The 14,165-nt window shown below is 44.8% G+C and overlaps 1 protein-coding gene across 1 annotated transcript in view; it reads left to right on the top strand.

Annotated features, from left to right (window-relative positions):
• LOC144161944 (uncharacterized) overlaps positions 1-14,165 on the top strand; it is a 106,422-nt gene that overhangs the window by 58,650 nt on the left and 33,607 nt on the right. Inside the window, exon 12 of the mRNA XM_077692500.1 lies at positions 6,788-6,897. Within this exon, the coding sequence (XP_077548626.1) occupies positions 6,788-6,897 (110 nt within the window). The remainder of the gene's footprint in view (positions 1-6,787; positions 6,898-14,165) is intronic.

Below are 14,165 nucleotides of genomic sequence, written 5' to 3'. Positions count from 1 at the left end.
AGGATGCGACGCTCAGTCAATATCCATAACGCAAAGATCCCAGGTTCGATACCGACCGCGGGCAGGGGCCCCTTAGGGGCTGGGGATGTTGGCGTCTCCTGTCGTCATCTTCGTCGTCGTAATCGTCGGCTCACGTAGTCATGGTGCTAAAAAACAGGAAAAGTCGTTTACGCCTCGCGCGAGAACGTAACGCGTAATAAAAAAACCGGGACACTCGTTTACCCCTCGCGCTGGAGTGCTTCGTAACGATTATTAAAACAACACCGGTACACTAGTTTACGCCTCGCGCAAGAAAGCTTCGTGCTTCAAAGACAAGAGACTTTTACAGCAAAGCTGTATACCTCTGCCCCCAGTGGTTTTATCTCCGTTGGAAAAACGCCAAGGCGCCAAAATACACTTTTCCACTGCATGCATCGCCCCAGCTCAGGTTTCACGTTAGTGGAGATGGCCCGGGATTTATTTCTTTCAAATTATTGTTATTGTGTTGTTCACTGCCGCCGCTACAACCGTGCCACCCTGGGGCCTTTGGGGTGGCACAGTGTTAGGTTTCCGGTTTCATGGCGTTTCTGGTTTATGGTTTCATGCCCTCCCGAACCAGTTATTTCTCAGGCTTCGAGGCTTTTTGGTAAGACGACGGCCAAAGCTCGGCTAACCAGTTCTGCTGTGAAAATGACTGAAAATTCACCATCCTGCGCATGCGGAGAGCACAAGGAAGATATTTCCAGCGTGTTATTTTAGACTGCCCAATATACTCCAGGCTAAAACGTGAACTGTACTACAAACAATAGCAGTAGCTAACCATATTATGGTGGGTCCAGAAACTATTAGGTATATGGCCTGACGCTGGACGTCAAAATAAGGTTGCCCGTGCTTTCAATGCATTCTTTAACTCAACAGGTATCCCTTCAAACTAATAACGGATAGTTTAAGCCTTTCACCGCGAATTCCTGAATACGAACACAGAAGGACCAACTAAACCTCGGGAACCTTGTGGACGATATCGTGTACTTGTGATATCTTTAATTGGATCTATGGCCCTTCGTTCAGCGAAATGGAGTAGCCGGTGTTTACTGGCTTCCAACCCTTCCTCTGAATAAACCAGTTAACCCAGCTACCTACCTATTTTCTAAAAGACCTAGGTGGGTTCCTAGGCAAAAAATTGTTAAACATAGCTTGACTTGCACCAAGGATTCAATACATGGCATGGCTTACACTGCGTAAACCTACAGTGTCGAAATATTTACACTATAAACAATACGATGTTCCCTCGAATGTGTACCTTGTAAAAGATTGGAAAATTCAAATTCGCTAGATACGAGGATAAGAAGTTATACCAACCACCACACAAAGTTTGAACATATTAGCGAACAGTGTTTGCGAAAGAAGAAAAGATCCCGTACCATCTCCACTCACGTGAAACCTGGGGAGGGGCAAAGCATGCAGTGTATAACAGTATTCTTGGTGGCTTGGCGTTTTTTCCCATGGAGATGAATCCTTTGGGGGGTAGAACCTAGAGGTATACAGCTTTGCTGAAAAAGTCTCGTTTCTTTGAAGCAGGAAGCGTTCTAGTGAGAGGCGTTGGAAAACGAGTGTCCCGGTGGGTTCTTTTAGTACGCGTTTTTTCCCATGGTGATGTCACTTTCTAGCGCAAGTCGTTGGAAAACGAGTGTTCCGGTGTTTTAGCACCGTGACTACAATGACGACAATGACAGGAGACGCAGAAAGCCCGAGCCCCTAAAAAAAAATTATGCCCACCTCCCCTCGCGGGAACCCTGGTGTGATGCGACGCTGAGGGGGGTTCAAGCGCAAGCGGAGGGAACCGTCGACCGAAAGGCCGCCGGGGAGCGGCACACCGGTTCCCGAAGGAGAGGAGACCGCGGAGAGCGAGAGTAGTAAACATGCGCAGCACCGCGCGCAGCGCCGCCCACCGGCGGAGTGAGAGCGCGCTGGGCCGCACACCCGCAGATGTTGAGAGAGTGTGTTCGCTCTCACCTGGGCACGCGCCGCGCCAGTGCGTCTGCCGCCGCTATGACGCAACACAATCCAACACAATCCACTTTAATCCAATCCAATCTAATCCAAGCCAAGCCAAGCCAATCGAATCCAATCCAATGTCCCTCGCGAGAGAGTGTTCGCTATCGGAGAGGAGAGGGGGAGAGTGGAAATGCTGCGGACAAGCACGGACGCACGCAGGAAGGACAGGGGCACCGACAAGAGATGCTCTGAGCGTCGCATCTAAAAACATCGAGCAAATACACATAACCTAGTACGATGAAGTGGAGACCGATGATTGGCTTAACGTACAGGACAGCGATTGCGAATAAAACAGAGTCAGATCATTGGCTCCAACCTTCCATAAATGGCATTCAGTGTAGCAGGTTGCAAACTAAACAGTATATACGCAGACACTGCGGGAAGCAATGTAGTTATTCAATTCAACGCAAATTATTCTTGCACAGCTGATATTCAATGCAAAACCCTTCCACCGTGTGCATAAAACCATAGCGGTGGCTTTAAACAGTAAGCCTACAATCAGTTAACGCGCTGAAATAAACTGTCACCATATAATGCCTTTCTTAGCGAACGGCGTTTCGTAGAAGGGGGATTCTGTCAAGACGTTTCAGAATTACATCGTACAAATCTAGAAAAGCGTCTTTTGCGTGGATGGACAAAAGATAAGCGAGGTTGTTGTATTATATTCACGCTTACTGCATTTAGAGTTGGCATTTCGACAGCAATCTTGTGTTCCTAATTTGTTGTACACTGTAGGTATCCATGCCGCTCATCTATTTCTTTCAAAACAAAGTTATAACTATGAAGGGCTTAGCTCTTTGGGCTTCTGCGGGATAGTTGCATGCATTTTTTTAACATGGCAAAAATCTATGCCTTGTTTCAGTTGCTGCCTTTCAAATGCTACATGCAAACACGGCTCCAGGAAACAAAAAAATAATCAAAGTCATTTAATGAGGAAGACGGCTGAAACACCAAGCTTTCTCTGGTTTAAATGCAGAAAGTGGGCGCTTACGATTCGTTTCTTTAAATTCGATTTATTCAGATGTTAGAGTGGCTTGGAGCATAATTCGATGGAGAAAGCACGCCATTCTGAACTATTTATTAGAGATGATCTTGCTCGCAATTCTGCGTTATTTTAGGCCAGCGGATGGTTATGCGGCCTTTCCAAAAATGTACATTTATTTGTGGAATATGAGCCGACATATTTAAAGCTTTAAGCCAATTTTGCTCTGTGTTTATTTTTCTAGGGACTTAACTTACAGACCAAATCAGTGACAGTATCATCGTATTTTTTTGTCACTGGTTTTTTGTAACGACTTATTGCCTTTTTTTTGAGCAAAGATTTGAACAACCTGCGACAACAGCTGTGTAATATAGCGCCACGGCCTGCGTAATTGAAGTGAGTGCGTGTTGAAATATCGTTTAAAAGAAAGTTCAACCAATGTAAAAGGATCGACGAGCGATCCTTATTAAATATTCGCAGAAGACATTGTTTCAAAAAACACGCGCAATTATAATTTCGCGATTTCAATCCTGTTTTCATTGTTATTTTCCGGGATTTTCTATTTCAGTCTTTGTTAATTTTAGAAGATCTATAAGATGCATACTTTTTATTTGGTTAAGTAATTTTTGTAAGTTTGTTCTATCTATTCTTGGGCGTTCAAAACTTCATAACTGCCTCCAGTCACGCTGTTATAAAGATGAAATGTGTCAGCTTGTTTTGGCTAAGTCTGTGCGTATGCTTTCGTAGTACCTGCGAAAGTCTCTGTAGGTTTTTTCTGCCAGGAATGCCGCAGTTGAGAGGGGGGAGGAGGGGGTGTAGGTGGCGGCTGAAGAGCCCGAGGGAAATAATTGAGACGCTATTGTACAGGACACTTTAGACTCGCCAACTTCACGTGCGTGCCTCGGCTCGCGGGGGAAAGGTCGACGAACCCAAATTCCAAGAAAAGAGTTCCGGGCGTCCCGTGGGCCAGTGACGGTCGTCATTGCATTGGAGTGGGTCGTCATCTTTTCGAGGGGAAAAACCTGATGAGGTGGGAAAATGGGAGTGTAGACGAAGACGTTGACCAGAGAGGCCAGCCGGCTTGAGCCGATAGCTGGCGGGTTGCCAGAGAGTAGTTATCACCATGCAGTATACGCAAACAAAGTTGTAATAAACGAGTGATGTCACAAGCAATAATGATATAATGAGCCGTAGAGTTCAATCTCGTCTACATCGTCGGTGCAGCCGCAACAAGTCCCAGTGTCCCCATCGGGGGTCACGGAATCCACAAAAAACAAAACAAAACAAAAAAAAAGAACGCGAATGATATGACGCGAGTAAATCAACACAGCCGCTGATTTAGCTGGCGAACATGGGAATGTCGTGCCCGCTAATTAAAGTGACGAAAATGACTGGAAAAACAAGCAAGAAGGGGGCCCTCCAGCCGGTATCCGAACATTTCGGTGTAGGAGGACATGTCGGTGCAGGAAGTCTCGGTGCGGACATTTCGGTGCATGGACATTGCGGTGGGTGGACAAGGAAACAACCCGAACACCCTTTGCCAGTCTAAGAAACCCCCTCTCAAAACAACCGCACTATTTGCACTCGTGTTCAAAATCCCTCCTCTCAAATACACACGTCAGCATTTGCCCCCGTCCGTGTAACCTAGACTGCGCCCTCTTCTCAGTGAAAACGAGTAGGGGGTCGGCTTTTGTTGCACCCAAGAGGAACAAAGGGGCAGTGCCATCCCTGGGCGGTACTATACAATGGCCTTCCTCTCCCCCCTGACACAACAGCAACAAACGGGTATTACAGGGCGCGCGCGGGGACGTACAATGCGTCCACGTGCTTTCAAAAAGATCCGTTCTTCCTCCACGACAATATCGCAGGCTTGTCTGGAGAAAAAACTTGGGGCAACAGTGTTTGAAAATTCAGTTAATCGTGACAACGCAGTTTACTTAAAACTTTTCATCAGATTTTCTGCATTTTTGGGGGCAAATGAATGTTTGTAAAGCTGCTTTCTTTGTAAAGGTAGAGTGCCTTTTATTTTCAGCAAATATCATTAAGAATGCATTATACCGTAGTGAACACCGCCCAAATGCCTTAGCTGATTTGCTTGCCGTAAAAAGTTATGGTCCCTATATGAAACTTATGGTCCCGGATCTTATGGCCCCGGAACAAATGGTCCCGGACACCTCATCGGACAAAATGATTCCACAAAACCTTACGTTGGCTCTTTGTTTAAATTTGTTGCATCTTGCTGAAGTGGTGTATCGCCTTCTGTAACAAAAACTGTCAGTAAGCCATCGCTTCATTTTAGTATGCATTTTTGCGCAAATGCAAATGCATGGCGTACACAGTTGGCCTGTTTCTTGTTATTTTTTATTTGTGTTTCCGCCATTATTTTCTGGGTTTTCATTTCATTCCTTGTTGTAGATGTTTGAAAGTACATTTTTATTTCTTTAGTTGTTTGTAATATTTTTTACTTTTGTATTTCTTTGGTATTATTTATTTATTTATTTATTTTGTATTTATAAAAATTCCGCACTACAATTTATTTCTATTTACGCTATCATAACTATTAAACCGTTACATCCGCTAATTATATATTTTCGCAAGTTCTTCCCACCCCTCTCCGAGGTTTTCCTTGTCACAGCAACTACGTCCAGGCACGGCCAGACTCCACGCTCCTTTCTCACTCTGGAAGGCAGTTTTTGAGTCCGGCCGTGTTCTAGGAAGGCGCACCTGTCGCGAGGAACCGCCGCGAGTAAGAGAGGTTGGTGACAGGCAGAGTTCCGACACATATGCACGCCTGATTACGGCTACATCGCGCACCATCTGCTGGGCCGCTGGTCAGACGTGGCTATCACGACACTCAGCACCATGACAAATTTCTTCTAAAGAGGGCAACAAGGGCCAGCTCAAGCAAAAGAAATATTCTACCGAAGCGAACCACCTAGCTACGCCACCGCACCAAACTGTTTCAGTGCTGTGCCCTTGCGGTGTGCTGTTTTGTCGTGTGCTGTTTTGTCGCCGTGCTATTTTGTCGTGTGCGCTTTTGTCGCTGTGCTATTCTGTCGCTGTGCTTTTCTCTCTTGTGCGCTTTTGACGCTGTGCCCTTCTGACGCTGTGCTGTTCTGTCGCGTGCTGTTTTGTCGCGTGCTCCTTTGACACCGTGCTGTTATGGCGGTGCTCTTCTGTCGCGTGCCCTTTCGTCGCGTGCTGTTCTGTCGGTATACCGGCAGTAGCAGATATGGCATGCAAGAAAGTTGCGTACATAACTGCGAGTAGAATACGGTTTCCAACTAATGCGTTCTTACCCTATCCGCGAAGGGTGTTCTATGTCTTAATAATACAGCGCAGCAAAAACAATGACTAAAGCTGAGGCACCCAGGACGAGCGCTATTCTTAAGACAGATTGTCAACTAGCCCTATGCTGCACTCTTTTTTCTATGTCGCCTGCTATGTACTCCATAGCCCCGTCGTTTTGCTACCATCTTTTGGGAAACAACCAGCGAATGAGGGGAAGAATTTGTATCTCAACAAAGGAATCCTCCCGGGCTTTAAAAGTGTTGATCCTTGCCTGGTTGGTAGTACATGATCGTAGAAATGAAAGCAGCGCCACGGATGGTCGCTAGTCAGCGCAAGTGTTTGTATCTTCTTTGTTGTGTCCGGTCCGTCGCGCTATTTTCACTCCTAGGATCACGGAGTTCCCTATTTTCATTCTTTAATGCCACCGTGCTTCACTTTTTTGTGTTCTATGCGCATGCGCTTTGTGGTGTCCCTCTTCAGGGTCCGTGGTCAACGAGAAAGCCTTCTTCGAGAACTGGGTGAGCGGCTACGCCCTCCTCAAGACGAACGAACTGGAGTCGTGCATTAAGCGGGTCTACCGCAGGGAAAAGGTACGTGTCATATAAAACGTGCTCCTTCTAAAACTGTGTTCACATAAATTCATTTCAGACACTGTTTTCATTTTCCGTCGATCAACTACAGTGATGCGTAACGTGACCAACCAACTGTTTGTCAAGTGAAGTAGCATGAGAGACTTCCTGCCGAAGTTACATTCTATACTGATACAACTTCTTTCAAAAAAAAGTTCCTGCATTTTTGCAGCCTCCCCTTTCCATAGGGGCGATTGTGACCCGCCGCGGTGGCTCAGTGGCTAAGGCGTTGCGCTGCTGAGCACGAGGTCACGGGTTCGATTCCCGGCCGCGGCGGCCGCTTTTCTGATGTAGGCGAAAAGCAAAAACGCACGTGTGTACGAGATTTCGGCGCACGTTAATGATCCCCAGGTGTTCAAAATTAATACGGAGCCCTCCACTGCGGCGCGCCTCATCGCCTGCGTTGCGTCGGCGCGTTAAACCCTACAGACAGTTCAATCAATTATTTCAATTAAAAACGCTTATGCTTCTTGCTGAAGCGTTCATGAAGAAAAAATACAACTTCTGTAAGATTAAAAGAACTAGCGTTCCGTTAATACCACCAGTTCCATTTCAACCACAAAAGATGTTTTGTGAGTGAAAAACGCAATAAATATTTAACACCTTTCAAATCTGGCTCTACAGTGACGTTATGTGGGCAGGCGTGACGTAATATGTGTCAGCAATTTAGTTTTATTGATTTACCTACACGTTAGCGTTCAAGTTATACAAACAAACAAAACCACAACCGGCTAGGATGTTTCTTGGCGGTGGCATAGGCGTCAGACAATCGCACAAACAATATTCTGTGACGTCATAGAAAAAGTGCGGGAAAGTATGTGGTGAGTCGTCACTGCTTCACATAACGTTTTCAATATATACATCATATCTTCGGAGTTTGCGATCAAATAACTGTCTTTGTTATTCGGACAAAGTCTTTTTCTTGAAACGAAGTTCTATTTTGTACTCATGGTTCCATTACTTAATCTGAAAAATTCTGGCAGCAAGTCTGGCAACATATTCTGTCCCCAAAATAATTTAGTGATATAGGTAGAACCGATGTACAGATTAAAGCGGTAGCTCTGAATTCTAATTTTGTTCGGTATTTCGGCGGGGTGTCAACCGTCTATATCTCGATTTCAATATTGGAATTGTCGTATTCCAAATTAATGTAATTGAAATTGATGTCCAATCATTTCAATAGCCGGATTGATCGACGTAATAGAAAGTGCTGACAAAAACGATCAATACATTTTCTGTGCCTTGGTGTATACGTTAGGGTACGAAAAAATCCACAGTCGGAGTGACGTTCCTGCACGGCACGCGTTCTTCACAGACACCCCGATATGTTGTGCGAAATCGTTTTAATTAGGTACGAAAACAATTTCAGTGAAGCAGCTGTTCCGAATGACTGGCAGGCTGCAGCTAAGGCATTTCCTGTGCATTCGTGTGTTAATAAAGCCAGCGTTTCAAACTTTTTAACAGCGTTTCATGAGTGTTTGGTCAGGTGGTAAGCGTAATTGAAAAGGTGAAACCGATGGTAAGGATAGAAGCCTGAGAGAAGAACATGCAGGATATTGCTATTGTGCCTGTCTGTAGTGCTGGACTGCCACCGTCTAGTGCTTATCTTTCTATTTAGTGTGTGTACACGTGGTTGTGCCCTTCTTGAGCAAGTCATTTTGAATTGAAACTGGAGGGTCAATTATCCGACGCAATTGTGCGCCCCCGGGGTCCGAACAGGTGGCGTCTATTTAAAGGGGACATGACGACAAAATCATCACCGTCATCACCAGCCTATCTACGTTCATTGCAGCGCAGAGGCCTCTCCCATTAATCTCCGATTACACCGGTCCTGTGCTAACTGCGACCAATTTATCCCCGCAAACTTCTTGATATCATCCGCCCATCGAACTTTCTGCCGTCCCCTGCTACGCTTGCCTTCTCTAGGGATCCACTCTGTTACCCTTAATGACCAACGGTTATCTTACCTTCGCATTACATGCATGCCCTGCCTAGGCCAATTTCCACCTCTTAATTTCTACTAATACGTCCTTAACACGCGTTTGTTCCCTGACCCACTCCACTCTCTTCCTGTCCCTTAATGTTACACCTATCATTTTCCGCTCCATTGCCCGCTGAGTCGTTCTCAATTTAAGTTGAACCCTCTTAGTGAGCCTCCAAGTTTTTGCCCCGTAGGTGAGTACCGGTAAGATGCAGCTGTTATACACTTTCTCCTTCAGTAACAATCGTAGGGTGCCATTCATTCTCTGAGAGTGCCGGCCCAATGCACTCCACCCCATTCTGATCCTTCTAATTATCTCTGCATCATGGTTGTGATCCGGGGTCACAACTTGGCCTAAGTAGATATACAAACCACTTCTACTGCCTCACCACCTATCTCAAATTGCTGTGCTGTCCCGAGGTTATTGATCATGAGTTTAGTTTTCTGCATATTAATATTCAGGCAAAAATTTTCAGACGATAAAATACACCAAGTTTGATTCACTAAAAGACTGGCTTGATCGGATAACAATGGTACCAACTTTATCGAAAACTTCAACAAATAATTTATACATCAAAGACACAATGTGAAGCACTAGCGACTGTTTGGCAACTTTCTGGCAAATGGACAGAGCGCCCGTCCTGTCCATTTTTCTGTCGTGTGTCTTGTTTTTTGTAGCGCTATCTTCGCTTGTGATAACTTTTCTATGGCGTCATGAAATCTTGTTCTTGAACCGCGCTGTATTAAAACTTAAGCAGACAAGGGAAGAAGAGCCTATAGTAAGACGGAACGATGTGGGAAATGCGGGAACAATGCAGGGAACATCGCGCATCGAGTCCGTCTTCGTGTGCTCTTCCCTTATCTGTTCAAGTTTTAATACAGCGCGGTCCAAGAACGTCTATAACCAACTAGCCCCCGTTTTAGCCTTGCTCTCATAAAATCTTGTCCATGCGATTGGCTGCAGCCGAACTAACCAATAGCTGAGACGCATGACTGGACGATTGTAGTTCGGTTCCTAGTTTTGCGTCTGATCGCATCACTTAAAATCTAATGTGCAGTCAACAAACGATAATTATATTTTCAGTTCTGGCCCGTATGACGTCACTCCTACCCATAACACGTCACTGTAGCGGGAAATTTAAAAGTTCTTAAATACTGCTTGTGTTTCTTCGGTAAAAAATGTCTTCCGTAGCTGGAATGAAGCTGAGGGAGTTACCAAAGGGTACCTTTTTCAAATTGAACTAATGTCTTCTTGGCCCTTTTAAGGCGAAAATTTTCTATGCGTCATTTGTGGGGAAGTACTCACAAAATGATGGGGTATACGTGGTCTGCGGAAAAGAAACAGAAACTATGCGGCACATAGTGTTAGAATCCGAGGGTACCCTTCCATATCTACACGAGGGAAATATTCGGCTTCCACAAGCCCTAGTATTCAAGGGTATCACAGAGGAAGTTAACTTCAAGGCTGTTGAGGCGACGAAAAGAAGATTAGAATGCTGGTGGACGAAAAGCAGGGTGGGGAATATTGCCTAGGACAGTTACCCCCTGTAACATGAAAAGAAGCATTTTGTGCCTAATAAGCTTTTTGCGCATGCCCTAAGCAGCGGTGATATTAAACCAAGAGTATGAAACATAGGTATATTAGTCCTTTTTGGTAAGATGACGTGTCATCACCCCGCTACAACGGGGAAACCAATAGCAATCATCATCGGAAGGTGACATTCAATGACCCTGGCGCCGCCACCAAGGATACCAAAACTGAAGAAAAGACAGCATGCAGGCCGTGTATAAGAACCCCGTGCAGGCCACAATAGTAATCACACTAGTTAGTGTGACACGGGTTGAGTTATTTCTTAATGGTCGTAATTAGTTCACCCCGGGAGTTGTACACCGTTTCGTACCCCCGCCTGCTTTCAGTACTCGGGATCCTACCGGAGGCGTGTGGTTGTGGGAAGTGGCTGGAACTCGTGTTTGTCTGGAACTATCCGGAACAAATTGTACCAAGACAGTGTGCTCACACCACTGATACTCATGAAAAGTTTTATCTCCCTAGGCGGGAAGGGTAACCATGAGTCATCGCTTCATAATAAATAACGTGGACTCCTAAGGGAGGCATGTGGTCACAGCGAGTCCTACAGATGACAGACTGCGCGTGCTATTCGAACGCGGGAAAATTGAACTGAATTCCACTTTGTAAGTGTGTAATTTCAAGAAACTGGCGTGACCCTTTATATGTTTCTAAAAATCAAATCCTTATATTTGCTTGTGGACATATGTACATTTTTAAATAAAAACGAATTGCATATATCAACGGGCTGAACAGCTTGTGAGAAATCCATCAAAGCGCGTAACTTTTTCGAAATACTGACTCTCTCAATAGGTTACTCTTATGGAAAAGTCTTGTAAGACAGTTTTTATATGGCCGGGTTACCTGCCATTGAACTCCTACACAACCACTGTCCGTCCACTATTAGAATACGCCTGCATCGTATGGGACCCTTCGAAGAAATGACGAAGTGAAAAAAATTAAAAATTAAACGGAGGGCCGCAAAGTTTATTCTTTCCAACTACAGGTCATCAGGTTCGGTTACTCCCATGCTAAATAAACTAAACCGGCCACCTCTCGCGATGCAGCTCCGAGTAGCGAGATTAAAGTTTCTTTACTTAATGCACCGTAACTACTTTAACTTTAACACAGAGCAATATTTGAAAGTTCGACTGTCTCGTACAGTTAGAAATAGTCACCCTAACCAATTAACGCCTATAATGACTCGTTTAAATACATTTAAACACTCTTTCCTTCCCAATACAATTGAAGGCTGGAACGATTTGCGCCAGAAATTACTAAATCAGACTCTTTAGCGCACTTTGAAAAATCCTTGTTCCACTACATAGAAGCCGATAGTGGTGTCTCTTCTCGATGATTTGGCCCTATAGTGGAGTCCGCGCCCATACGGACGCTATGTGTCGTAACCAGTTTTGCTGAATTGCGCTTATGCAAGAGTTGCTTATTGTTTTTGTACCCTTGCGCTTGGTACCTTTGCATTTTGAACCTGTGCACAATATAGCTGTATACTATACTTGTGCCGCATACTGTACCGCATACTGTATCGCACACATCCTGCGTTGCTCTTGTGTCTGAGTCGGCAGTTACTACCTCCGTGTTCTCTGTTGTACGTCTACCCTGTACCGGTCCCTGGGCTAACAGTATAAATAAATAAATAAATAAATAAATAAATAAATAAATAAATAAATAAATAAATAAATAAATAAATAAATAAATAAATAAATAAATAAATAAATAAATAAATAAATAAATAAATAAATCCATGTTCTAAATCTCAACTGCCCTGCGATAAAAATAAAAATTTGTGAAAAACAAATTTTAACGCTTGTTACTCTCCCGGAGGTGTAATTTTTAAAACTTTCAGCCATATTGAGGTCCTACACTATAACAGGAATGTACTCCTGCAACTTGAAGCCTCTAAGACCAGCAGTATGGATGGCCGTCGACACCACCTTTTATGCCATGTCGGGGCGTTAGGCGTGTAGTTTAAAAATATCCTTGTGGTATTCAAAAATCATCAAAAAATGAAGGAAGCTTACACTAATGTGTAACACTTCAACGTAGCGAAGCCGTGCGCAACCTTCACGAAAATCACTACGGTTTAAGTCCACGATTCTAGCTGATTTGCTTCTTCGCTCCGCAACGACCTTTGCTCCATAGTTGTTGCTATTGGCGGTGAGATGTTTCAGTGGCGCCCCCTGGCTCTGACGTCAGCTTAGGGACTCGCGCCGCTGTCGTCTGCTACACTTGCGCCGCTGCTACACTCGCGCCGCTGTGGTCCGCTTGTGAGGGGCAGCAAAGCCTAAGCTAAAAATCGCGCACTTTGATTATTTAGGCATCAATAAGCGTATTTTCAGTATTTCAGATATTTTTCCAGCGTCTAACTTAAACCTGTATACTGCACAAGTTTGCAACGAACAAGGAGAGCGAGACAAACTTTCTTCAGAGCACCGGTCAGATAATCGTGTGTAACTCGTCCTTTCTAGCTTATTTGCGAGGTTGAGGGCTCAGAGCTCCTCGATAAGTATGCAAAATGCGTAGGCTCCCCTAAAACACTTTCGAGATGTTCTTATGAAGACTCAACAGTGTAATGCTACGCACCAAGCAGCGCGTCCCTACACGCGCATCGCAAAGCAGGAAACGAAGCGGTTGTCTTCTATTTATTTCCTTGCTGTTGACTTGTATCAGGTGAATGTCTTTTCTATGCCCAACGCATTAATTTTTCTGCATCGCCACACATGTGTTATTACGAGGTTTGGGGATGTTTGAGAGGCGCACATAGTTCATCTGGATATTTTCTTTAGGCTGTAAGGCATACACTACCTTTTTCAAAAATTGGCTTTCGGTATGGCTGCGTACAAGAAGGTGCATATTCGCAGCGTGCGTTTATTCACATGGAAATCCAATGAGAAGGTTTGTGCTACGCCACCGCGAAACGGCGCAGACAACGTTGTCCAGAGTAGTCGAAGGCGACTTTTTCCCCCCGAATTTCTATCGTCACTAACGAACTGAATCTCAACCGGAACAGTTATGACATGATTACGGTGTTGAAGGCCTGATATACTCGCTAAGAAACACAAGAAATAGTGTACGTGCCCGTTGTCAGAGTTATGAAGAATCACAACCGATGAATATTTCCAAGCAGCTATTTATTGTTTCCCAACCCTTCCAGCGTAAAGAAAAAATCCTGGCCTACTCGGGGTGACGTTCCACGAACTGAAGAAAATTACGCTACTCTCTGTCCTGGACTGAGGTACCCGCCCACTAACCAGCTCGATTTTACTGCTAAAGTTATCTCCTGCTCCGCCTCCTCCTCGTACTCTTGAGTGCAGTGTTACTACAACGCATATCTGAATATTGGGAAGGCATGGCTGTCGGAGATGTACCGAAATGTCCCTCAAGGCCTGAAGAAACAGACTGTTACTGTAGTTTTACCGTACACGTTACCAGTTGCCCAATAGGCCTCCATTATGGTTAGAAGCCTGCACCAGCACGCGCCTATACACACCGCACGTTATTTGGAACTCAACCTACATTTTTTGCTCCTCATAGTGCATGTCGGCATACTTTCATGCTATTACAACGTTAGGTGATGTGATACAATACCTTCGAGCATTCGGAAAGGTTGCAAAAACTGTTTTACCTCACATACGAATACCAGGAATCGTAGTGCCTTCTGCC

The sequence above is a fragment of the Haemaphysalis longicornis genome, unplaced genomic scaffold (genome assembly GCF_048455015.1).
Source record: "Haemaphysalis longicornis isolate Haplotype H1 unplaced genomic scaffold, Haemaphysalis longicornis Haplotype H1 scaffold_12, whole genome shotgun sequence".
Classification (NCBI taxonomy): domain Eukaryota; kingdom Metazoa; phylum Arthropoda; class Arachnida; order Ixodida; family Ixodidae; genus Haemaphysalis; species Haemaphysalis longicornis.
The sequence above is the reverse complement of the archived record's forward strand: the minus strand, read 5'-3'. Positions and strand labels throughout refer to the sequence as shown.